Raw genomic sequence first — 23,547 nt, forward strand, 5'->3', positions numbered from 1 at the left:
CCTTAGGAACGACGCCCCTTCCAACGTAAACCAAGGGAAAGGAAATGGGGAAGCTGGCATTTTAAAGGTTTGATGCAGGGAGGGGCGCCTGGCTGTCTCAGTGGGTAGAGCACGAAGCTTTTGATCTCTCAGAGTCGTGAGTTCGAGCCCAGGTTGGGGGTAAAGATTATTTGATAAACAAAAAATATATTTTTTTTAATAAAGGTTTGGTGCAGGGAAGCCGATGGAAGTTCGGTTCGATGCTTTCTCCTTCTTTCAGTAAACTCGGCCTGGAGTAAGGGAGTTGACCCTGCGTGGAGGTTGGAGGGGAGTGCGGGCTATTTTTTTGGAAAAGGCCGCTGCGGGGAGGTGTGCCCGGGCGAGGAGACAGACGTAGGCTGGGCGGCGCTGGGGCCCTGCGGGCAGAAGCCCGGTGCGGCCTGCGGTAGAGCCGGGAGGAGAGTCGTGGCGCGCTGCCATGGCAACAGGACCGCGGGGCGCAGCCCGCGGCCGACTGGTAACTGGACCGAGCGGCGGCGTTTCAACACAGCGCTCGCGAAACCGGGTGAGGTGCCAACCAAAACGCCCAAAACGCGACCGCAGGCGCCGCCAATCTGGGCGTCACTGGCCGTGACGCTCGCGCTGCTGCGCGTCAGAGTGCGCAACGTCATCATCCCGAGACGCCGACGCTGTAATAGGACGCCCTCCCGGAAGTGGGCTCTAGATCTGGCAGTCGAAGTGGCAGCCGGTGGCCTCCGAGACCAGATCCGGGGAGGTCGCAGCTGAACTGTTTGTCTGCGTTTCCTCCGGATCCCTCCTGAATCCTCCAGGTCCGCGCAGAGAGGAAACTTCTCCGTCGTCATGGGGGGAGGAGATCTGGTAAGTGGGGGAAGCCTGGGCGGGAGAGGACTGAGCGGGAGACCGACCGGGTCTGGGGACGGAAATTGGAGGGTGTGGGAGTGGGTGACCATGGCTACACAGCCGTGCTTTCGCGAGAAGGGAGCCGTAGCCTTGGAGAGGGGACCGATCTCTGGGGCCACGGAGGGACAGGGCGGAGACTTGGAAAGGTGTGCGAAGCGTGTCGCCAACGGTGGCGGCAGGTGTTTGTGTTGTTTGTTGGCGGGGACTCTCCCGACTGGAAATTCTGGGAGGGGGTGGTGGTGGTGGTGGTGGTGGTGGTGGTGGTGGTGGAGGTGGAGGAGGAGGAGGAGGAGGAGGAGGAGGAGGAGGAGGAGGAGGAGGAGGAGGAGGAGGAACCATGCTTACGAAAGGAGGCAGATATCGAGTCACGCAAGCTTTACTTTGTATGTCTTGTCTTGGGACACTTCTCTCTTCCTCAGCTGGGAGTTCAGTCATATTTTGGACTATAGTAGGAGTGGTTTGTGCCCCATTCTCTTTGCCCTTGAGCCGTATCCAGGGGTCTGTTTTAAACCTGAAGAGATCTTCTTCATATCCACCTTTCTGACTTCCACTCCTCGTCAGTGCTTCATTCTGATCTGTAGTGACAGAACTTTCTTCTGGATTTATGGCACTTAAATATAAGTGATGTGGCAATTTCTCTTGAACTGCATAGTTCATTTGTAGGGTGCTGAAGCCCCCGACGGGGCAAAAGACCCACAACGGCATGGTGCAAGGTCAGAAAGATGCTAATCTCTTTAAAGTGTAGCTGATTGAATCAGCAAATAGATCAATTCTACCTATCCAGTATCTGCATTAGAGTTTGTTAGGTGTCACTGATTAGAATGACACCTAATTCTAACGCTGAGTGTGGCTCGATCCCATGACCCTGGGATCATGACCTGAGCTGAAATCAAGAGTCATATGCTCAAGTGACTGAGCCACCCAGGCACCACTTTTTGTTTTGCTTGTGTGTGTGTGTGTGTGTGTGTGTGTGTGTGTCGGGGGTGGGGGGGTGATAGCCCTATGCATTGTAGGATGTTTAGCAGCATTCTTGGTCCCTAGCCACTGGATACCAGTAGCACTCTTCTCTGGATGGGACGACCAAAAATGTGTCTGGACATTGCCAAATGTGGAGTGCATGGGGGGGGGGGCAAGATCACCCATGTTAAAGGAGAGAGAGGAAGACCAGTAGGATAAGGCCAGGGATGGGGAGGGGACAGGGGATTGAGTGACCTGATGAAGGGAAAGGAAGGACAAGGAGGAAGAGAGAAAAGAAAAAAAAGAGAGCCCTCATTGACTGAATACCTTCTCCATGCCAGATACCTTGTGTTGGTTTTCTCATTTAGGCCTCTTAACTGGTCTCCTGGTCTCCAGTCTCTGCCCTCTCCAATCCATTCTTCACATGATAGCTAGTCATGCCTGCACTGTTTAGTGTTTCCTACAAGCCCACTCCATTAACATGGTTTATAAGGCCCTTATTCTATTGCTTTCTTAGTTGGTTTTGTTGATTTCATCTTGGACCCCCCCGCCCCTGCCCCTCGGCCCCGTCCCCCTTCATCAGCTTGCATGCCACCTTTAGCCACACGAAATCATCTGTGCTGTGTTCTTGGTTGCCGCTGGGCCTGCGGTTGTGTGTGCTGTTCCCTCTGGAAATCTGCCCCCACTCTACCCTGCTTCCTACATCACTGGGCTAAATTATAGTTGTCCTTAGATGATCACTGCTTCCAGGAAACCTTCCCTGGTTGGGAAGCTGAACCAAAGTAGTGGTTTATGGGGAAGCGGGAGAGGAGAAGCATTCTTGAAGTCCGTCCAGGTGTAGTGCGAAGGGGAGCTCAGAACCAAGGGGAGAGTCCCAGGAAGGAAGGGTGAAAGAGGTACTCGGTGGGGTTGTAAACCACGAAAGGTTGGGGTTGTAAACCAAGGTGAAGGCAGGTTAAGTGGACTCGAGAGAAGGAAGATTGTGTTCGTGAAAATGAAAGGTCCCCTGCCAAAGGCACTTGAGTTCTGTTGCCTTTTAGAGTTTACCTTCCCACCTCTCTGCCCATTCCTCCTTTACTGTCATCACTAACCCTTAGTTCAGGAATGGCCCGTGGAAGTCCAAGTCGTGTGCATTCCGAGTGAAAAGTGTTCAAAGGGAACCCGGACAAGGCCTGACGCCTTACATACTTGAACAGAACCCCTGGATGTGTGGGAGATTGGTGGGGGCCAACCTCGCCGTTGTGAACGATGCCTTGCCCCTAGATGTCTGCCCTGGCACGAACAGGGAGCAGAGGGGTCGGTGGTGGTGGGGCCCACGCACCCACCGGCTCCCCTCATCGTCTTCTCCCTCCTTTCGCCACCACAGAATCTGAAGAAGAGCTGGCACCCCCAGACCCTCCGCAATGTGGAGAAGGTGTGGAAGGCCGAGCAGAAGCATGAGGCTGAGCGGAAGAAGATCGAAGAGCTGCAGCGGGAGCTGCGGGAGGAGCGGGCCCGGGAAGAGATGCAGCGCTATGCCGAGGACGTCGGGGCCGTCAAGTGAGGGGGCAGCCGGGGCTGCGGGGAGGCGGCGGGGCTGTGGGTGTCCCAGGGTTCAGGACCGGCCCCCAGCGGCATCATCCTCTGGCTGCAGACCTGCTGGTTAAGAGCATGGGTTTGGGAGTCGGCCCGGCCTGAGCGCTGAGGCTGGCTTGGGGTGTCCTGACCTCACTGTGGCACCGAGAGCAAGTTCGGGGCCTCGGTGACCTCGGTAGGACCAAGGAAGGGAGAGTGTCCAGTTCCCAAGGTTTGTGGGGGATCAAATGAGATGACACCCAAAGGGCCTAGCGCAGGCCTGGCTTGTGGCAGGCGATCGACCAATAACCAGGCCTGAGGATGATTGCCCCCCACCCCGCCCCTCGGGACGTGTCCAGGTCTCAGACCTGCTTTTGTTTGTTTACGTACCGTGGACTCATTTCAGGGGCGCAGTGAGGCCTCGTGGAGGGAGGCAGATGGTGCGTCTGTCAGTAAAAGCTACGTGAGCGTGGACAGTCCCACCACTCGGTTTTACCTTATTTCAGTTTCCTCTTGTATAATATGGGATAGGAATAGCAGATAATTATCAGGCTACCCATCTCATAAACTGAGGTGGGAGGACATGTGTTCTGAGAAAAATGCAAAGCATAAAGCGTACAGCGCATTCTTGAGTTTTGCGAGAACAACACAGAGCCAGAAATGGGGTAATCGGCCCCGTCTCCTTGTTCATTCTCCTCGTACGTTTGCCTTGCTCGCGTCCTTGTGGGCAAGTCCCCGGGGTGCCCTGTGGCATACTCTCCCCACTGGGTATCTAGGGCTCTTCCTTAATACTTCATGACAGGGTCTGTGACATTCAGGGTTGTGTGTGTACGTGAAACTTAGTTTCACTTCATGGAAATGGCATGAGGGACATGGTGCCCTGGGGACGTTCAGGATAATGGATTGGGGAGAAGGCCCTTCTGACTCAAGTATGAAACTTGGAATGTTTTAAAATAAATAAGAGTTTTTAGGGGCACCTGGGTGGCTCAGTCCCTCGAGCACCCAACTCTTGGTATCGGCTCAGGTCATGATCTCACGGCTTTGTGGGTTCGAGCCCTGCCTTGGGCCCTGCACTGACAGTGCGGAGCCTGCTTGAGATTCTCTCTCTCCCTCGCTCTCTGCCCCTCCCCCACTTGCGCTGTCTCTGTCTCTTTCAAAATAGATTTTTTAAAATTTGGAAAAAAAAAAAGAATTTTAGAATTTTTAAATACAACAAAATATGACATTAATATATCCAGTGAGATAAGGGAATGAAGTTTTATGGTTTTTGGTACTGTAGACACGCCTTAAATTATTTTACTTTATAGGCTTTATGTAAATTAAAGCCTATAAAGCAAAAAAAAAAATTTACTCTTTTTTTTTATAGAGTGAGCGAGAGTGTGTGGGGGAGGGAGCCGAGGGAGGGAGAGAGCGAGAATCTTAAGCAGGCTCCACCCTCCGCACGGAGCCCAAAGTGGAGCTAGATCCCACAACCCCAGGATCATGACACTGAACTGACTAAGCCACCCAGGTGCCCCTAAATTTTTTTTTTTTTTAGGTAAATTCTGCCCCCCATGTGGGGGCTCAGACTCACAGCTCTGAGATCAAGAGTTGCATGCTCTACTGACTGAGCCAACCAGACACCTACGTTATAATTTAATGCAAATAGGGGCACCTGGATGGCTCAGTTGGTTAAGCAGCCAACTCAGCTCAGGTCATGATCTCGTGGTTCATGAGTTCAAACCTCGCGTTGGGCTCGTTGCTGTCAGCGCAGAGCCTGTTTTGGACTCTCTGTCCCCCCCTCTCTTTCTGCCCCGCTGACTCTTGCATGCTCCATCTCTCTCTCAAAAATAAGTAAAAATTTAAAAAAATGTTTAATAAAAACGAATAATTGAATGTAAATAAATTTCACACATTCAAATTAATTCCTGGGCAGCTTACAAAGTGAACACACATTGTTCTATGTGAAATTTTAGACTTTGTGAACCTTTGATTTTCGAACAGATACCAATTTTAGATTCAATACTCACTAGTCATAAGAGTTTGCTTTCCCACTAACCAAAAGTAAAAAAAAAAAAAAAATTGTGAAATTCTCTCTCTCTCTCTCTTTTTTTTTTTTATTTTAAAGTAATCTCTACACCCAGCATGGGGCTCAAACTCACAATCCCAAGATCAAGCATTGCATGCTCTTATGACAGAGCCAGCCAGGTGCCCCTTGAAATTTTTATTCAGCAAAGCATTACACATCATATGCCTGATGTGTCTTATTTAATCCCCAACAAACCTGTGAGGTAGGTACAGTTTTATCCTCATTTTACAGGTGAGGACACCAGGGCTCGGAGAAGGTGCGTGGCTTTAGACCTGGGGTTCAAATCCCTGTTGCCTGACTCCAGAGCTAGTGCTCTTAACTATCATGTTGATTATACGGCCTTTCAGGAAAGTGAGCTTCCTAGAATGTTCTAGGCAACACTGATCTTCCTACTCAGACTTCCTTAAGATCTGAAGTGGTCTGCCTTTCACAATCAATTCTTTTTTTCTTTTTTTTTTTTCCGCCCCAGGCACAGAAGTCCCAAAGGAAATGGTGGCCATGTTTCACGGTTATTTGCCCTTTGTCCTTGACCTTCTAAGCACTTATTATATATTTTATTTTAATGCTATTGGACATTTACTATAGTCACAAATACAGTCCAAGGGTGGATAAAGAAATGTATTCTCTTTTTACACACCTCATCCCCTCCCCCCCCCCCCCCCCCCCCCCCCCCCCGCCGTGTGCTAAATGTCTCTTCATAGCCTGTTTGGCCATAGTTATCCTATGGTTTAAAAACAGACTGTACCTTGGTCTTCCCAAATCCTTCTTGAACTGCAACTTATTCTGTTAAAGAAGTCCTGGGAAAGAAGTCCTATTGGCATTGTCCATATAGTCTCCAATGGGGAGAGTGGTCACTGGGTTGAAGGCAACTGGGAGGAGTCTTCAACAAACTAAGGACCATTGAGAAACCACACAAAAGCGAAATAAGTCAGAGAAAGACAGATATATCCTATGTTTTCACTCATATGTGGATCTTGAGAAACTTAACAGAAGACCATGGGGGAAGGGAAAGGGGGGAAAAGTTACAAACAGAGAGGGAGGGAGGCAAACCATAAGAAACTCTTAAATACAGAGAACAAACTGAGGGTTGATGGGGGATGGGGGAGAGGGGAACGTGGGTGATGGGCATTGAGGAGGGCACTTGTTGGGATGAGCACTGGGTGTTGTATGGAAGCCAATTTGACAATAAATCATATTAAAAAAAAAAGAAACTGCACAAAAGCAAATCTTGTCAACCAGATGCCAGCTCGTCCAGTTAATCCTTGGATCACCCATCACAGCTGACCCAACAACCATGGCCACTGGTCCATTTCTTGCTGCCAGTGTGGCTCCTATCAAGGCAGCACACGTGATGGAGTTTCAGAGGCCTTCGTTCCCTCTATCTTGAACCACACAACAATCGATCGTGGAAAACAGACCTCTCCAAACTACAAAGCTACCTCCCAACTGCGGAGGCCTGATTTTAATAGCTGTCAAAGTCTCCTGTAGCCGCTGGTTTATTCCAGCTGGAGAATGGCAAGAACCTTTAATTGCTTGAAAGACTCCACTACCTGCGGTACTCATTGTAAAGGCCCCACCACAGTCTCCCACAGTTCGCCAGGGCGCGGCCCTGTCTATACTCCTCCTTCTTGACTCCAGTGGGGTGAGTGAGGCTGGGCAAGCTGGGTGGAGCCCGACCCCAGTGGCCCACAATCAGTTTTTAATTATAGACTAGAGGGTTTCTCAAACCGCTCCTTTTAATGGGGAAAAAAACAAAAACAAATCTAAAACGAAAGCATTATGACCCTCCATTATTAGGTTAAAATATTCTTATTAAAAATATCCAAAGACTTAACTAAGAAGACTTTCCTTATGCTCATAGTTGTTACATAATCGTAAACAAAAATAGATACGCCAGTTTTGAAAAGCCATATTCAAAAACATTGAATTTAATGTTACAGGTAATACTGCTTTTGATGAAGCTACTTAGCCGCTCGCAGTGTAAACGTGCTATCGGCTGCTGCGGCGCATGCACTTAATTTGGCGTGCCTTTGCCGTCTGTTGTGGGAAGGTTCAGTTTTCCCACCATTTTTTCCCCCTCAGAAGCACAGGGCAATGTTTGTTTGGCAAATATCAGACATGACTGACATTACTGATATTGATAACTCTCTTTTGGCTTGAAAGCATAATTTCCTTCTTCACTTATCTCTGGTCTTTTCTCATCATCTTGAGTTATCTCACATGTGGAATTCCTGCTTGTGTCCATGCTCCAAAAGACACCTCGAACAACCGCACACGTGCTCCCTGAAACTGTTCTCGGTCATGAGGTGATGCAGAATCTCTTTATTGTTTCAGATCATCCTCAAAATGAAAGCATAACATAAGGACTTTGTAAAGGAGGCTTGAGAAGCCCTGAACAAACGTCCATGTCTGGGAGGATACTTTCTTCACAGAAATTGCTTTAAGTGTGGAGGAACGATCTCTCCACGGAATGGCGAGCTCCATGCCGGCAAGCACCATTTCTTCTCATGTGCCACGAGGAGCACAGCGTTTAGTCCCTACTAGGTGCTTGGAGAATGAGTCGTGCTCTTGCCAGCTGCCATCTCTCCCTCGTGTTGGGGTTGTGTGTGTAGGTCTGCAAGAGCCCTACGCTTCCTTTGATTGTATTTTTTTTTGGTCTTGACCTAGGAAAAAAGAAGAAAAATTGGACTGGATGTATCAGGGTCCTGGTGGGATGGTGAACCGTGATGAGTACTTGCTGGGGCGCCCCATTGACAAGTACGTTTTTGAGAAGATGGAGGAGAAGGAGGCAGGCTGTTCTTCGGAGACAGGACTGCTCCCAGGTTCCATTTTTGCCCCATCCGGTGCCAATTCCCTCCTCGACATGGCCAGCAAAATCCGGGAGGACCCGCTCTTCATCATCAGGTACTGGCGACGGGCCGGGGAGGGTTTTTTCATAGCTGCTCAGCTTTCCAGTCGGTTTCCTCTTGACTTTGGTCTGCTCTGTAAAAGGATTTGTCTCCATTTGGGCTCCCTGATGTTGGGAAGGAGGCTCCATCTAGTGTGTCTTATCTAGGCCACGTGATAAGAGATGGCAAGTAGACCAGGGCAGACCAGATTTATTCATTTACCTTTGGCCCTTGAACAAAAAATGGGATAGAAGCAAGGTAAGGGGTACGTGGGTAGCTCAGTTGGTTAGGGGTGGTTTCGGCTCAAGTCATGATCTCGTGGTTCGTGAGATTGAGCCCCACACCAGGCTCTGTGCCGATAGTGCGGAGCTTGCTTGGGATTCGCACTCTCTCTCTCTCTGTCTCTCAAAAAATTAAAAAAAAAAAAAAAAAAAAAGATGAGAAAGCCTGGCAGCTTCTTGGAAATTTGGGGATATGTATATCGTGGGATAGGTGGGTGAACAGGCCTTCTACCTACCCCCCGGCCCTCCTTTTTTGTGCAGCCAAACCCTTTAAAAAGAATCTGCCTCGAAACCCTAATGTGTAATGTATCAAAGTGGAGTTGCATTTTGCCATATGTATAAATTTGTTTGGTTTAATTTGCAGGATTTTATTTCAAGTGGATAGGTTGAACATTGAAAAACCTTTGTCATTTATATTTCTTCTTTTGAAAACATTTTAAAGTTATTTACATATTGGGGCACCTGGATGGCACAGTCGGTTGAGTGTCCAACTTCAGCTCAGGTCATGATCTCACGGTTCGTGGGTTCGAGCCCCGCGTCAGGCTCTTGCTGACAGCTCGGAGCCTGGAACCTGCTTCAGATTCTGTGCCTGTCTCTCTCTCTGCCCCTCCCCAACTCACACTCTGTCTCTCTCTCTCAAAAATAAATAAACATTAGGGGCGCCTGGGTGGCGCAGTCGGTTAAGCGTCCGACTTCAGCCAGGTCACGATCTCGCGGTCCGTGAGTTCGAGCCCCGCGTCAGGCTCTGGGCTGATGGCTCGGAGCCTGGAGCCTGTTTCCGATTCTGTGTCTCCCTCTCTCTCTGCCCCTCCCCCGTTCATGCTCTGTCTCTCTCTGTCCCAAAAATAAATAAAAAACGTTGAAAAAAAAATTAAAAAAAAAAAAATAAATAAAAAATAAACATTAAAAAATTTTTTTTAAATAAAAAAATAAAGTTATTTACATGTTAAAGGTATTGCATAGATATATATATAAAGGTATTGTATAAAAATTTATTTATTTTGAGAGAGAGAGAGTGTGAGCAGGAGAGGTGCAGAGAGAGAGAGAGAGAGAGAGAAAGAGAGAGAGAGAGAGAGAGAATCCCAAGCAGGTTCCGTGCTAACAGCTCAGAGCCCGACTTGGGGGCTTGCACTCAAGAACTGCGAGATCACGACCTGAGCTGAAATCAAGAGTCAGACGCTTAACTGACTGAGCCACCCAGGCGCCCCACCATTTTGTTAGCCTCATAATTAATTAAATTGTGGTAATTGTGTTAGCTGTGCTGACAGGTTCAGAGCCTGGATCCTGCTTCTGATTCTGTGTGTCCCTCTCTCTCCGTTGCTTCTCCACTCGCACTCTCTCTCTCCCAAAATAAATATGTTAAAAAAAAAAAAAAAAAAAGGTTTTCACCTTACAAAGCTGAAACTCTTTACTCATGAAACAAGAACTCCACATTTCCCCTTGCCCCAGCCCCTGCAAACCACCATTCTCTTTTCTTTGAGTTCTACTATAAGCATATAGGTGAAATCATACAGTAGTTATCTTTTTGTGGGATTGGGTTATTTCGCTCAGTATAATGTCTTCCAGGTTCGTCCATGTTATACCATGTATAACATGTCCTTCCTTTTTAAGGCCGAATAATATTCCGTTGTATACATTTTGTTTGTCTCTTCGTCTGTCGATGGACATTTGGGTTATTTCCACTTTTTGGCTATTGTGAATAATGCTACTGTGAACATTGATGTACAGATATTGTGCCCATTATTTTATAAGCTTTTTTTCACCTAATTATATATAGCAAGCATCTTTCTACGTCCCTATGTTTCTGTAATACCATTTTTTATGTCGATATTGTGTGGTATACCATAATTTTTTAATACTCTCTTATTAGGTCCGTAACCTGTTTCTGAATTTTCATTGTTATAATATGGACGACTCTGTAGGGACCTCTTGATTATATCCATACAGTAACAAATTCTTGGGAAAGAATTGGTTAAAGAGTGTGCAGGCAGTGATAAGTATTGCCAAATTGTCTTCCATGAAGGCTGACCAGTTTACCCTCATGAATAATGAGAGTAAGACTCCTTTTTGTTTTTTTAATTTTTTTTTAATGTTTATTTATTTTTGAGAGAGAGAGAGCAAGTGGGGGAGGAGCAGAGAGAGAGGGAGACACGGAATCCGAAGCAGGCTCCAGGCTCTGAGTTGTCAGCACAGAGCCTGACGCGGGCTTGAACTCACAAGCTATGAGATCATGACTTGAGCCCAAGTCAGATACTCAACTGACTGAGCCACTCAGGCATTCCCCATACTCATTCTTGTACAACAGGGAGCCAGTGTGGACTTGCCCCACACCATTCAGTCCCTTCTGCAGATTTGAGGAAGAGTCCTGACTTCCACACCATCATGTAGCTTTTAACACAGGGCCTGTCTGCGTGTATTTGGAAAAACGATTGCTGTATAGATGGTCTTGTGGAGAGTACAATGAATGACTTAATCCCCTTCCCCAAAGAGATAGTCATGATTTTTATAATGTTCTCTTTCTCTTTAGGAAGAAGGAGGAAGAGAAAAAAAGAGAGGTGTTGAATAATCCCGTGAAAATGAAGAAAATCAAAGAATTGGTAAGCAGTGCATCAAATTAGGCACCAAGAGTGCCTTTTAGCTACTTTTCGTGAGAACTACTCACCATTCACTCTTACCTTGTGAGAGGGCAGACAGAATGGCTTTTACATTCTCGCTTTTAGAGACCTTCCCTTGGTGATTTTATGCAGTCTTCATTATCAAGCTCAATTAAGCTTATCTTCTCTTTTATTTTTTTGATTGGAAGAGCACCATGTGATGTCTTTTTTGTTTTGTTTTGTTTAGAAAAAGGGGAGTATGGGATAGGCCTGTGCAAGTCCTCATCACACAGTGTGTTCAGGGGATCAGGTGATATCAAGCCTCGAGGGCCCATTTGTCATTCACGTGACATATTCCGCGATTGTGTTTTGGATTAGTTGGCAAGGAGAATGGAAAGCTGGATCCTGCGGTCCCCGATTGCTTTCGGTGTTGCTGGGAGTTCCTCTGACAGATTGGAAATTCCCAGGCACCGGTTCTGGGGATGGTTTAAAAATACAGATTCCTAGCCCCACTCGCCCGAGATTCTGTTCAGTAGTCTAGGGGCTGTTTATGCACCCCTCAAGGTAAGACTTGCCCCCTCTTGTTGATGGGGAAACTCCGCTGGTGTCTTGGGCCTCTGTAGTCCCAGAGGACGAAGTCAGGTAGTTTTCGGGCGTGAACCAGGCCCCTCGGAGGGACCGACAGGGGCCTTCGTGATCTTGCATGGTTATGTTCTGGGTGTTTTGTAGTTGCAAATGAGTCTGGAAAAAAAGGAGAAGAAGAAAAAGAAGGAGAAGAAAAAGAAGCACAAGAAACATAAGCACAGAAGCTCAAGTAGCGATGGCGGCAGCAGCCAGGATGAGCGCAGCCGGGGGAGGTGAGCACGTGGGGGCGGGCCTCCCTCATTGACTCATTCACTCATTCATTCCCCACGTAGTCACGGCTGCTCTAGGCTGGGAACTGCCAGGCACTGGGGTTTCAGTGGTGAACGCTCGTACGTGGGCCCCGTGCCCACAGAACTTTGCCATCTAGCACCAGAGTTCCTTGGAGGTCTTGGCATGGCCCCTAAAGGGCTGCCCGTAGCCTTGTAGGTCTTAGCTCAGACATCCTGGCTGTGACTTTCGTCTCAGCTTATGACTCCTCCAAGACCGAAGTGGGTTTTATGTAGGCCTTTTTTTTTTTTTTAAATGCATTAATGGGCCCATCTGGGCGCATTCTGTGTGCCTTCTCTGTGGGAACAGTGAGCACTGTCACCGCTGACTCACTCTTAGTCGCTGGAATAGCAAGCAGCACGAGGTGAGAGGAGAATGTGTTCAGGCGGTGGGGCTGAAGAGCCAGGCCCACGTGTTTTCACAGGAAAAACATGACTGTGCTGATGCATCTTCCAAAGACAGTCCAAAGCGAGAGCCACGCTCCCAAGTAATAGAAGTGGGGAAGGTCACGTCTGAAGCAGGAGGAGGCATGTTTTAGCACGAGACATTTAAACTGGACCTTCATACATTTTCTTTTTCAATGAATGTGTGTTTTAATCTCTTAGAGCTCAAAAGAAGACGGCAGATTCTTCCCCTGTTTTGTCCAAAGCCCCTGGATATGGCTTACAGGTAAGGGTGTGGGCGTCTCAGAGGGAGTGACCGTGGACCAGGGAATGTGTTAACTTGAGAGCCTTTTTGGACAGAGAGCATTTCGAGCAGCCAGTCAGACATCACATGGGAAAAAGGGAGTTTGGGCAGCCAAAGCGGGCACCGCTGGGGAACTGGCCCATTCCTTGTCCTTGAGCCTCCGACCGGGGCTGGGGGCCCTCTGAGTGGAGAGTCTAAACCACCAGTGGGGCCTGCAGGCGTTCTGCCCGTCTCTCTGCAGATAACTTACGTGAAATGCAGGCATTTTAAGCTTCAAGGTTGATGACTTTTGACAGATGGACATCCCTCTGGATCCCTTTTTCCCATAGTAGGTTTAACCTTAGGGCCTGTTCTCCATGCTCTGTCTCTTGCTCCTGCTCAGGCTTTGGTGAAGCGCCAAGCCAGTGGAGGTGACTGGGTGGGTACATTCTCTTAGGGGACTCTGCAGATAACTTTGCTAAGTTTGAGTGGTTCTCTGAGGCAACTGTGCGATGGGATCGGTACGCCCACTTAGGTTCGTACAGACCCTCGTTGCTCATTCATTTCCTTGTTTCACTGCATTTCCTCCTGAGCTGCACATTTTCCTCTGAATACCTTTTCTTCCTTTCCTTGGTGCTACAGATCAGGGACTCCTACCACAGCCAGGGACTGCAGAGTCCTCTGACAGCCAAGCAAAAGGGAATGCACGGGTTGAAGAATTATTCCAGGTCCAGAAGCTCCTCCCACTCACCTCCCAGACATGCCAGCAAGAAGAGCACCAGAGAAGCAGGGTCCCGGGACAGGAGTTCTCGATCCCCAGGCAGAAGGTCACGGTCCCCAAGGCCAAGCAAACCGTGAGTGTAGGAATTCACTGGGAAATGGCCTGTAAGGGTGGGGGTTGCTCACCGCAGGTGTTTCTGTTCATTCATTTTTCCAAACGCCTTTGGTTTATTTCCTTTACATCATTTTCCCCCACCGCTATGTAAAGCTCAGTCCCCCAGAACTACATATTTATATATGTAGGCTCTTTGGAGTGAGTTTAGTACCAAATCTTCTGTTTCTTTAGGTATTTGCTTTTCTTCCACCTCTGCCCTCTGTTCCCTTCAATTTGGATTGTAATTCTAAGACTGTTAGCTTTTCTCCCATCATTTGAGGGACACGATAAAAGCCCCTACCTTGAAAAGGCTTTTCTCCTTTCTGCCCTCTGTGTGTCTGTCCCAGGCACAACTCTAAGGTCAACAGGAGAGAGAGAGGCCGCACTAAGAGCCCATCGCCTAAAAAAGAGGTCTATCAAAGGCGCCATGCTCCTGGATACACCAGGTGAGTCAAGAGCCTCGTAGGTGAACTTCAGACTCTGCGGGCCTGAGTCTCAGAGTGGCTCAAACCAGGGCAGGTGGATAATCTAAATCACCTTTTCTCTTTCTTTTTTTAATTAAAAAAATTTTTTTAATTAAAAAAATTTTAACCCAAACCTCTCTCTTTGAGAGAGAACGAGACAGTGCGTGAGCAGAGGAGGGGCAGAGAGAGAGGGAGACACAGAATCCAAAGCAGGCTCCAGGTTCCCAGGTGTCAGCATAGAGCCCGACGCGGGGCTTGATCTCACAAGCCATCAGTCAGATCATGACCCGAGCCAAAGTTGGACGCTTAACCGACTAAGCCACCCAGGCACCCCTACATCACCTTTTTGCCAAACCTGCTTTTATTCTTCATGTCAGCTTTTTTTTTTAATATTTTATTTTTTTATTTTTGAGAGAGAGAGAGAGAGAGAGAGAGAGAGCGTGAGCAAGGGAGGGGCAGAGAGAGAGAGGAAGACACAGAACTTGAAGCAGGCTTCAGGCTCTGCACTGTCAGTACAGGGCCCAACGTGGGGCTTGAACTCACAAACTGTGAGATCCTGACCTCATGAGCTGAAGTCAGATGCCATCCAGGGGCCCCTCTTCCTGTCAGCTTTTAACAGTCTGTCCCGCCTCCCTACACTGCGCACACTGAAAGGACAAAGTAAGAGTTTTAACTTGATGAACAATCGATTAAGCGACTGTCTCTGGACATCTAAGCATGTTAATTCTCTCAAGAGATTTCCACCGAGAAGCTTTTCTTGAGAGAGTGCTCCTTTCTTGAGCCACCAGCTGAAGGAGAAGCAGGGTGCTCTCCTTGAGGGCCGACACCCTAAGATGGACTCTGTGTTCACGTTGGGTGTGTAGTGGGTCAGACAGAACAGGGACATAAAGCCCTGGGACCTGAGGGGAGTTGGTTGTGCCCATGAAAGGCTGTCCCTAGGGGTCCGTCTTGCTCTTAGAATTTAGAGGAGCCAGGCAACTCTTGCGAACTTCCTTTTACTGCCCAAATTGGCTGCACGTTCGAATCACCTGGGAAGCATAAAAAAGAAAAAATCCCGTTACCCAGCTACACCCCAGCCCTACTACATCAAAACCTCTGGGGGTGGGCAGCCAACGTTGAGAACCGCCGAGAGTCTATACCCACCTCTTTTATTCACTGTGTTAAAACAGAGGCAGACCCTACATGTCCCTTGCAACTCTTAATTGCCTGACTCCCTGAGTCTCCAAGGAACAGAAACTTTTTTTTTAAATTTATTTATTTATTTTTAACATTTTATTTATTTTTGAGACAGGGAGAGACAGAACATGAACAGGGGAGGGTCAGAGAGAGGGAGACACAGAATCCGAAACAGGCTCCAGGCTCTGAGCTGTCAGCACAGAGCCCGACGCGGGGCTCGAACTCACGGACCGTGAGATCGTGACCTGAGCCAAAGTCAGCCGCTTAACCGACTGAGCCACCCAGGCACCCCGAAACAGAAACTTTTAAAAGGTTTAGTCTTGACTGACAACCTTTAAAAGTACGTTATATACTTCCCTGCCTTCCCAGACAGAGTATGTTACATAGAATTTGACCTATTATTAGTTGGCAGTTTTTCAGCTGTGCTGTAATTCATGCTGCTCTTAGGGTAGATGCTCGTGAGTGTAAGTATTTGTTTCTGTGTTTTAAGGCTTGTGGGCAGCAGGCTTTTTTCAGATCCTGCTTTGTTTTTCTCTCTTTTGCCATCTACCATCACTTTAAGTTTATGTATTTATTTTGAGAGAGAGACAGCATGAGCAGGGGAGAGGTAGAGAGAGAGGGAGAGAGAGAATCCCAAGCAGACTCCACACTGTCAGCACAGAGCCTGATGCGGGGCTTGAACTCAGGAACCGTGAGATCATGACTTGAGCCAAAACCAAGAGTTGGATACTTAACCGACTGAGCCACCCAGGTGCCCCTCACTTTAGTTTGTTTTATTTTATCAGCCTTCCTTACCTCCCTTTCAATTTGTGTTGAATTTTGTGACATAAATGGTTTAGAGCCCTCAAGACCTCTCTTCCCCAGGAGTAAAAGCACAGAAACTTTAACGCATAGACTTTATGATTTCATTGTCTGTTTTGGTTTGGTGTTCCAAGTGGTCAAGGTTGTTTTATTTTATGTACTTAAGATGATGCTGAATTAAGAAAAAGAAAAATTAGGGCCATAATTGAGAATTCTGTGAGAACTCTTTCTTTTGTGTATTTTAGCTGGTGATCTAAAATGACTTTCTTAATGGCTGAAAAGATGAAGGTTCTCTTTTATAGTGAGATGCTTAATTTAAAGTGATTTTTAGGGGCGCCTGGGTGGCTCAGTCGGTTAAGCGTCCGACTTCAGCTCAGGTCACGATTTCGCGGTCCGTGAGTTCGAGCCCCGCGTCGGGCTCTGGGCTGACAGCTCAGAGCCTGGAGCCTGTTTCCGATTCTGTGTCTCCCTCTCTCTCTGCCCCTCCCCCGTTCATGCTCTGTCTCTCTCTGTCTCAAAAATAAATAAACGTTAAAAAAATTATAAAATAAAGTAATTTTTATGGGCCAAGACTGTATTTTTTCTTGTAAAAAATTTTTGGGGTCTTTTGGGATTCCCATTTAATTAATATTAGTTTTGATTGCTTTTGAAATTTCTTACAGGCAACACAGCCCTTTTATAAGTTAAAAATATATGTGCTCAAGACAGACCAAAAAACCACTACCGTGATGTCACACCCCAGAAATGCCTAAAATTCCTTCTATTGGGCTTATAAATTGCCCAGAGTAAAAGTGGCTGCAGGCAATAAAAAATAAAGCTATTACTCTTATATTAATTACTATTATTTTAGAGGCACAATTACTGTTATTATCGAGGCTTAAATTATTTTGATCAGATAATACCCCTTAGAGATACATTTTATTTTATTTTATTTTATTTTATTTTATTTTATTTTATTTTATTTTATTTTATTTTATTTTATTTTATTCTATTTTATTCTATTTTATTTTATTTATTTTTTTTAACATTTTATTTATTTTTAAAGAGAGAGTGAGCACAACCGGGAAAGGGGCAGAGAGAGATGGGGACACAGGATCCGAAGCGGGTTCTGCGCTCTCAGCACAAGCCTGATGCGGGGCTCAAACTCACATACCGTGAGATCATGACCTGAGCTGAAGTTGGACACTCAACTGACTGTGCCACCCAGGCTCCTAATTGTTATTATTTTTTTTTATTTTCGAGAGAGAGACTGCAAGTGGGGGAGAGGGGCAGAGGGAGAGGGAGATCGAGAGAGAATCCCAAGCAGGGGTTTGAACTCACAAACTGTGAGATGATGACCTGGGCTAAAATGAAGAGTCAGAGGCTTAACCGACTGAGTCACCCAGGCACCCCCAATAATACACATTTTTAAAAGTTAAAAACGATTAAAAATCTCCTCACAAGAGGTGCCTTGTGAGACCCAGAGCCTGCTTCAGATTGTGTCTCCCTTGCTCTCTCTGCCCCTCCCCCCTCACACTCTGTCTTTCTCTCAAAAATAAAATAAACATGAAAAAAAAAAATCTTACAGAAACTACCAGTTCCTTGCTCTGCCTGACCTCACTTCCAGTCATGCTGCCTAGTGGCAAACACTTTCAGCTTTTTGAGCGGTTTCTTTTGGCAGCTACCTGTCTCTAAAAATATGCACATGTTGCTGTCTCTTAAGTCATGAATTTTATGTATGTATGTATGTATGTATGATTTATTTATTTATTTTAAGATTTGATTTTTTAAAGTAATCTCTACCCCTAATATGGGGCTTGAACTCACAATCCCAAGATCAAGAGTCTCATGTTCTACCAACTGAGCCAGCCAGGCACCCCTTAAGTCATCATCATTTATTTATTTATTTATTTATTCATTCATTCATTCATTCATTTATATTTACTTATCTATTTATTCCTATTTATCTATTTATTTTTAAGTTTACTTATTTTGAGAGAAAAAGAGCACAAGCAGGGGAGGGGAAGAAAGAAGGGGAGAGAGAGAGAGAGAGAGAGAGAGAGAGAGAGAGAGAGAGAGAGAAAGAGAAAGAAACCCAAGCAGGCTCTGCACTGTTAGCACAGTGCCCGACACAGGACTCGAACCCACAAACCGTGAGATCATGACCTGAGCCAGAGTCCAGAGCTGGGCGCTTAACCGATTGAGCCACCCAGCTGCCCCTTAAGTCATCAATTTTAGACATTAGGTATTTTCTTACTATTGGAATAAATGAGCTCATATACACTCCCAGTCCCATATTTCTTCTCCCTCCATTTATTCCATTAGGTAAATATCACAGTTTTTGGTTTTGTCAATAAGTGAATTCATGTTCTTCCATTATGTAAATATTGTTCATTGATACTTTTCATTGCCAAGCAGAATATTGAGGTTATATCTCTTGTATGAGTTTCATATTTTTTCTAGGGTCAATATTTGCCTCTTTCAGTTTTGACTTAACGGATTTTATTTCTGGGAAATGTTCTTGTATCATTTCTTTGATAACTTCTTTGTTCTCTCTGATTTTTCAGAGCTCTTGTATGTTCTGATTGTTCCTTCTTAAAAGCCTTTCTCGGGGTGCCTGGGTGGCTCAGTCTCTTGAGCATCCAACTCTTGGTTTCGACTTTGGTCATGATCCCAGGGTTGTGGGATTGAGCCCTGCGTTGGGCTCCGAGCTGAGCCCGGAGCCTGCTTAGAAGTCTCTCTCTCTCTCTGCTGCCCCTTTCCCCTGCTTGCAGTCTCTCTCTCTCTCAAATAAAAAATTAAAAGAAAGTAAAACAAATAAAAGCCTTTCCCATTTCAATGATGTAATATCTTTGATTTATCATCTCTGAGTGAGATTTTTTTTTAATTTTTTCTTTAACGTTTATTTATTTTTGAGACAGAGAGAGACAGAGCATGAACGGGGGAGGGTCAGAGAGAGGGAGACACAGAATCTGAAACAGGCTCCAGGCTCTGAGCTGTCAGCACAGAGCCCAACGCGGGGCTCGAACTCACAAACCACGAGATCATGACCTGAGCCGAAGTCGGCCGCTTAACCAACTGAGCCACCCAGGCGCCCCTCTGAGTGAGATTTTTAATTGTTCACTTTTTGTTGCCAATTTTAAATAGTTTTATTTAAGATGAATTGTACATTTTTTAAAAGTTTCGTGGTTTATCTTTGTTAAGTTCTCTTTTCCTTTTCCTTTGGTTGCTTTCATGTGAGAGGCTTTCCTGAAATGTTTGGTGATATTTCACTGTGTCTTCCTAGGCATTAAAAAGCTGAGATCTGGGGCGCCTGGGTGGCTTAGTCGGTTGAGCGTCCGACTTTGGCTCAGGTCATGATCTCAAGGTCTGTGAGTTCGAGCCCCATGTCGGGCTCTGTGCTGACAGCTCAGAGCCTGGAGCTTGCTTCAGATTCGGTGTCTCTCTCTCTTTCGCTGTCCCTCCCCCGCTCATTCTCTCTCCCTCTCTCTCTCTCTGTCAAAAATAAATAAACATTTAAAAAAAAAAAAAAAAGCTGAGATCACTGTATTGTGTATGGGCAGGGCTTGTCTACTGGTGGAGATTGGTTTTTTGTACTGGTTTTTAGCTGGGGACATTCTTATACCCTCTGGTTACCTTTGGTTCTCCTGTCAGGAACCATTAAATTTTTGTAGGAGGAAAAAAAAAAACCAACCCTCTGGTTGCCTGACCAATGGCTCTAACTCTGGCTGCTGGCATTTTGGGATGTTATTTCCACTCATGACCCTGAGATCAAGAGTCACATGCTCTTCCGACTATGCCAGCCAGGCACCCCTTATTTTTTCTTTTAAAGGGGGATCTTTCATGGGGTACCTGTCTGGCTCAATCTGAAGAGCTGCGACTCATGATCTTGGGGTTGTTAAGTTTGAGCCCCACGTTGGGTGTAGAGATTACTACAAAAAAATAAATTTAGAGAGGGATCTTTTTTTTTTTTTCTCTAAAGACTTTAAGTAATCTCTACACCCAACATGGGGCTTAAACTTACAACCCCAAGATCAGGAGTCGCATGCTCTACCAACTGAGTTAGCCAGGCACCTCTAAAGGGGAATCTTCCAAATGGGTACATCACACCCATTTGAGAAGCAATGGATTCGGGTTTCTCATATTGTTAAATAGTGATTGAGCTCCTTCATCACCTCCTCTTCTTGCTCTGACTTCATTTTCAATGAGTGCCAGGAAAGACTTACCCATTACTTTCTGAGGTTAAGTTGAATTGACTTGAATTCTTCAGGCATCTGGCTTCTGGCTTAGTCCCAAAGTGGTATACTCATGGGCTGCGTCCATGAATTTCTAAGCATTTCCAGTGGGTAAATGGTAGATGTGAACAGTCACATGGCTAACTTAGTCCCCCATACTCCAATAAGTTGTTGAGCAAACAGTGGAATATTTTGTTTTTTGGGGGGGAATATTTTGTTTTTAATGTTTCAGAATAATCACTCCAGGGATTATTGAGAGAGTATGGAATCCTTCATTACAAGTCTTTGAAATTTGGATGAAACCACCTGACCCAAGATGTTAGGAAGGAAGGAAACTCATGCTGAGTTTGGCCCTGGGTTGGGCATTTCCATGGAGAGAGCGGTGCGATGGAGAACCTGGGGTCCTACCTGATATCTGTTCTCCCTGAAGTGTTTGGGTTTTTTTTGCTGGGAGAGAAGTAGACCTGATGGTTTTTGTGTTCAACAGAAAGCTCTCATCAGAGGAACTAGAGCGAAAACGGCAAGAGATGATGGAAAATGCCAAGTGGCGGGAGGAAGAGAGGCTAAACATCCTCAAGAGGCACGCTAAGGATGACGAACGGGAGCAGAAGCTGGAGAAGCTGGGCTCCCGAGATGGAAGGTTTATCCAGTGAGTGCATCTTCCTGCTGCCTAAAGGCTTTCATGGCTATGGTTCCAAGGAGGCAGTTGGGCAGCTGACTCACTCATCGTGTTCCTGGTGTTTCTGTGACTATGCAGAGAGAACGGGGAGGTCAGCCTCCAAGCCACCTTTGTTACTACTCCCAGCATCTAGCCAGACAGTGGGATGGTTTTGATTTGAGGAGAGGAGAAGTGAATTAGTATTTTCATTGAATCTCCTTGCCTTCCATTTAAATAAGAGTTCATGGCTCAGGAGGCCTTTTTCCTTTTTTTTTTTTTTCTTTTTTTGCATGAACAGGGGAAGGGTGGGGGGGGGGGGCGGGGGAGAGAATCCCAAGCAGGCTCCACGCTGTCAGCACAGAGCCTGACGTGGGGCTTGATCTCACGAACTGTGAGATCATGACCTGAGCTGAAATCAAGAGTCGGATGCTTAACTGACTGAGCCACCCAGGCGCCTCTCAGGAGGCCTTTTTCCAATGAGGCTTTACTTACTTTCCAAAACAGATAAATTTGCCCTTAGGGATATTGGTTTAAAGAATGGAGTTCCAAATGGACTCACTCCAAAGTTATCTACATGGGCTTTTAAAAGAGCTTGTATTTCTACATGGGCTATATGACTGGCAACCCGTTTCTTCTAATTCTGCCAGAGAGTTGACCAGCTGACAAATATTTGTAACTCACATTATTCTCCTCTCTTCTGTTCCTAGTCGCATGAAGCTGGAGAGTGCATCTACCTCCTCCCTGGAGGACCGGGTAAAACGGAATATCTACTCTCTGCAGAGAACCTCAATAGCTCTGGAGAAGAACTTTATGAAAAGATGAAAACCATCCCCTCTTTTGTTGGTTTTCCTGAATTTTCCAGGGAGGCTGCTGATCCCTTAAAAATTCTCTTTATAAGAGTTCAAGTGACTTCTTCCACAGTTGTCAAACCACCACTGTTCAAAGTGACTCTCCTCCAGCGATTCCCGAAACAGCTCACTTCCTTTAAGAACCAGTGTGACTCGCTTTATGGGACCCTCAGTAACTTTTGCTGGGTGCTGAGTGGGTTTTGACTGTGTTTTTAATGAGTGGGCACTGGACCATGTAGGTGTGAGCACTTGTCCTGCCGTGGAAGGGCTGCTCCCTGTGGTCGTGATACTGATTATGCCACTTCTTTCCCACCCGTGTAAACTGTGTGCCTCGGTATAGACCGGACCTTTCAGAAACCTCCCTCCAGAGTCACCCAGGTAGATGGCGCCTAGTGGGGTAAATGAATTTACTGGGTTTAGTAGATAATGGGACAGAATGATGTCTGCTTAGGGCAGAGCAAAGGGGGGTGACAAAGAATCTGGAAGGGAAAACAATACAAAAAAGCACTAAATGAGCTGTTGAACTATTTGGACTATCTTTTCAACTGTAAAAGTGTAGTGTGTATGTGTATAAATGTATAATTTTTACAAGCTTTTTAAAAAGTTAGCTTTGTGAGAATATCTTGTTCGGTAAGTGACTTTACTATGTCATGGAAATGTATCTTGTTATCGAGTAATACGGTAAGGCAGGTCAGCTTTTTTTTCCCCTCTGAATCCAGCTAGTTTAGGAGAAGCCTGGGTTTGTAGATCGGATCTAGTGTATCTATCCTTTTACACTGCTTATAGTCTCCCATGTGGGCAGTGCAGTGGTGAAGTCAAATGATTTTAGGAGTCAGGACCAAATTACCAGTGTGCTCCCACCCTGGCTCTTAAAATAAAATAAAATGGAAGCTGTTCCTTTCATGGCTTCCTTTTTATCATGTAGTAATCTTATTACAATGCTAAAATTTCAGGAGGTGTTTGCTACTAATTTTTAGTCAGGTATTAAAAAAACCCCAAAACTCATGGGACCGGTCTCCTGTCTTTACTCCTTCCCCTTTTCTATTCTTTTACCAGAAGCCCTCATTTGACCCATGCAGTCCTAGGCCCTGTTGACCCACACATTAAGCTGGGCCAGTTCCTTGTTCTGCCAATCCCTAATTCTGCTTAAAACGACGTTGGATTTGTATTTTTGAGCACTTACGATGCCAGGCACTGCGATACTTAAAACCCAGTCTTTCCCCAGAAAGAAAGTAACGTACACTTGTTACTCATTTAATCACCTCATCGTGCTTCTCTATGCTAGAGTTAATTATGTCTTTTATTTTATTGCTTGGTAATAAAGGCTACATTTATTTTTTGTAACTGTTTAAAGAGCAACCACGCGCGGAGTACCGAATTTACGAATTCCCCCACAGAACGATATTGACCTGTTAATTTGTGTCGAATGTATGGAGATCCTTCGTCCAAGAGGAATTATGTAACAAAGCGTGGGCAGTTTACCGAAAGATTTCATGAAGTGAGCCAGAGAATAAGACGATTATGTTTCTCGGCTGTAGGATAGAAGTCTTAAGGTGCCGCCGGTCTTTTAACGACCCTTTGGAGGGAGGAGGCCAAGCGGCAGGTGGGTGGACGCGCGACCCATTCATAAAACCCAGGGCTCTCGGCTTGCTTCTCTCATTGGCCCCGGGGGGAAGGGGCGTGACCCGCGGG

At 46.2% G+C, this 23,547-nt stretch overlaps 1 protein-coding gene across 1 annotated transcript; it reads left to right on the top strand.

Annotated features, from left to right (window-relative positions):
- The first annotated feature begins 668 nt into the window (after positions 1 to 668).
- On the top strand, positions 669 to 22,860 carry CWC25 (CWC25 spliceosome associated protein homolog). Its single transcript, XM_019415979.2, has 10 exons — positions 669 to 858; positions 3,224 to 3,396; positions 8,147 to 8,383; positions 11,176 to 11,245; positions 11,972 to 12,099; positions 12,760 to 12,823; positions 13,463 to 13,674; positions 14,042 to 14,140; positions 20,837 to 20,998; positions 21,715 to 22,860. The coding sequence occupies exons 1-10, from the start codon at positions 841 to 843 to the stop codon at positions 21,827 to 21,829; spliced, it is 1,278 nt and encodes a 425-aa protein (XP_019271524.1). The 5' UTR covers positions 669 to 840; the 3' UTR covers positions 21,830 to 22,860.
- Positions 22,861 to 23,547: the final 687 nt, after the last annotated feature.

This window comes from Panthera pardus, unplaced genomic scaffold (genome assembly GCF_024362965.1).
Source record: "Panthera pardus isolate Hobbes unplaced genomic scaffold, ASM2436296v1 HiC_scaffold_3, whole genome shotgun sequence".
Taxonomy (NCBI): domain Eukaryota; kingdom Metazoa; phylum Chordata; class Mammalia; order Carnivora; family Felidae; genus Panthera; species Panthera pardus.

Excerpts from the sequence above, each read along its gene's own strand:
- CWC25 (XM_019415979.2), top strand. Across the intron at positions 12,824-13,462 it reads CCCCTGGATATGGCTTACAG|ATCAGGGACTCCTACCACAG; the intron begins GTAAGGGTGTGG and ends TTGGTGCTACAG. Across the intron at positions 14,141-20,836 it reads CATGCTCCTGGATACACCAG|AAAGCTCTCATCAGAGGAAC; the intron begins GTGAGTCAAGAG and ends TGTGTTCAACAG.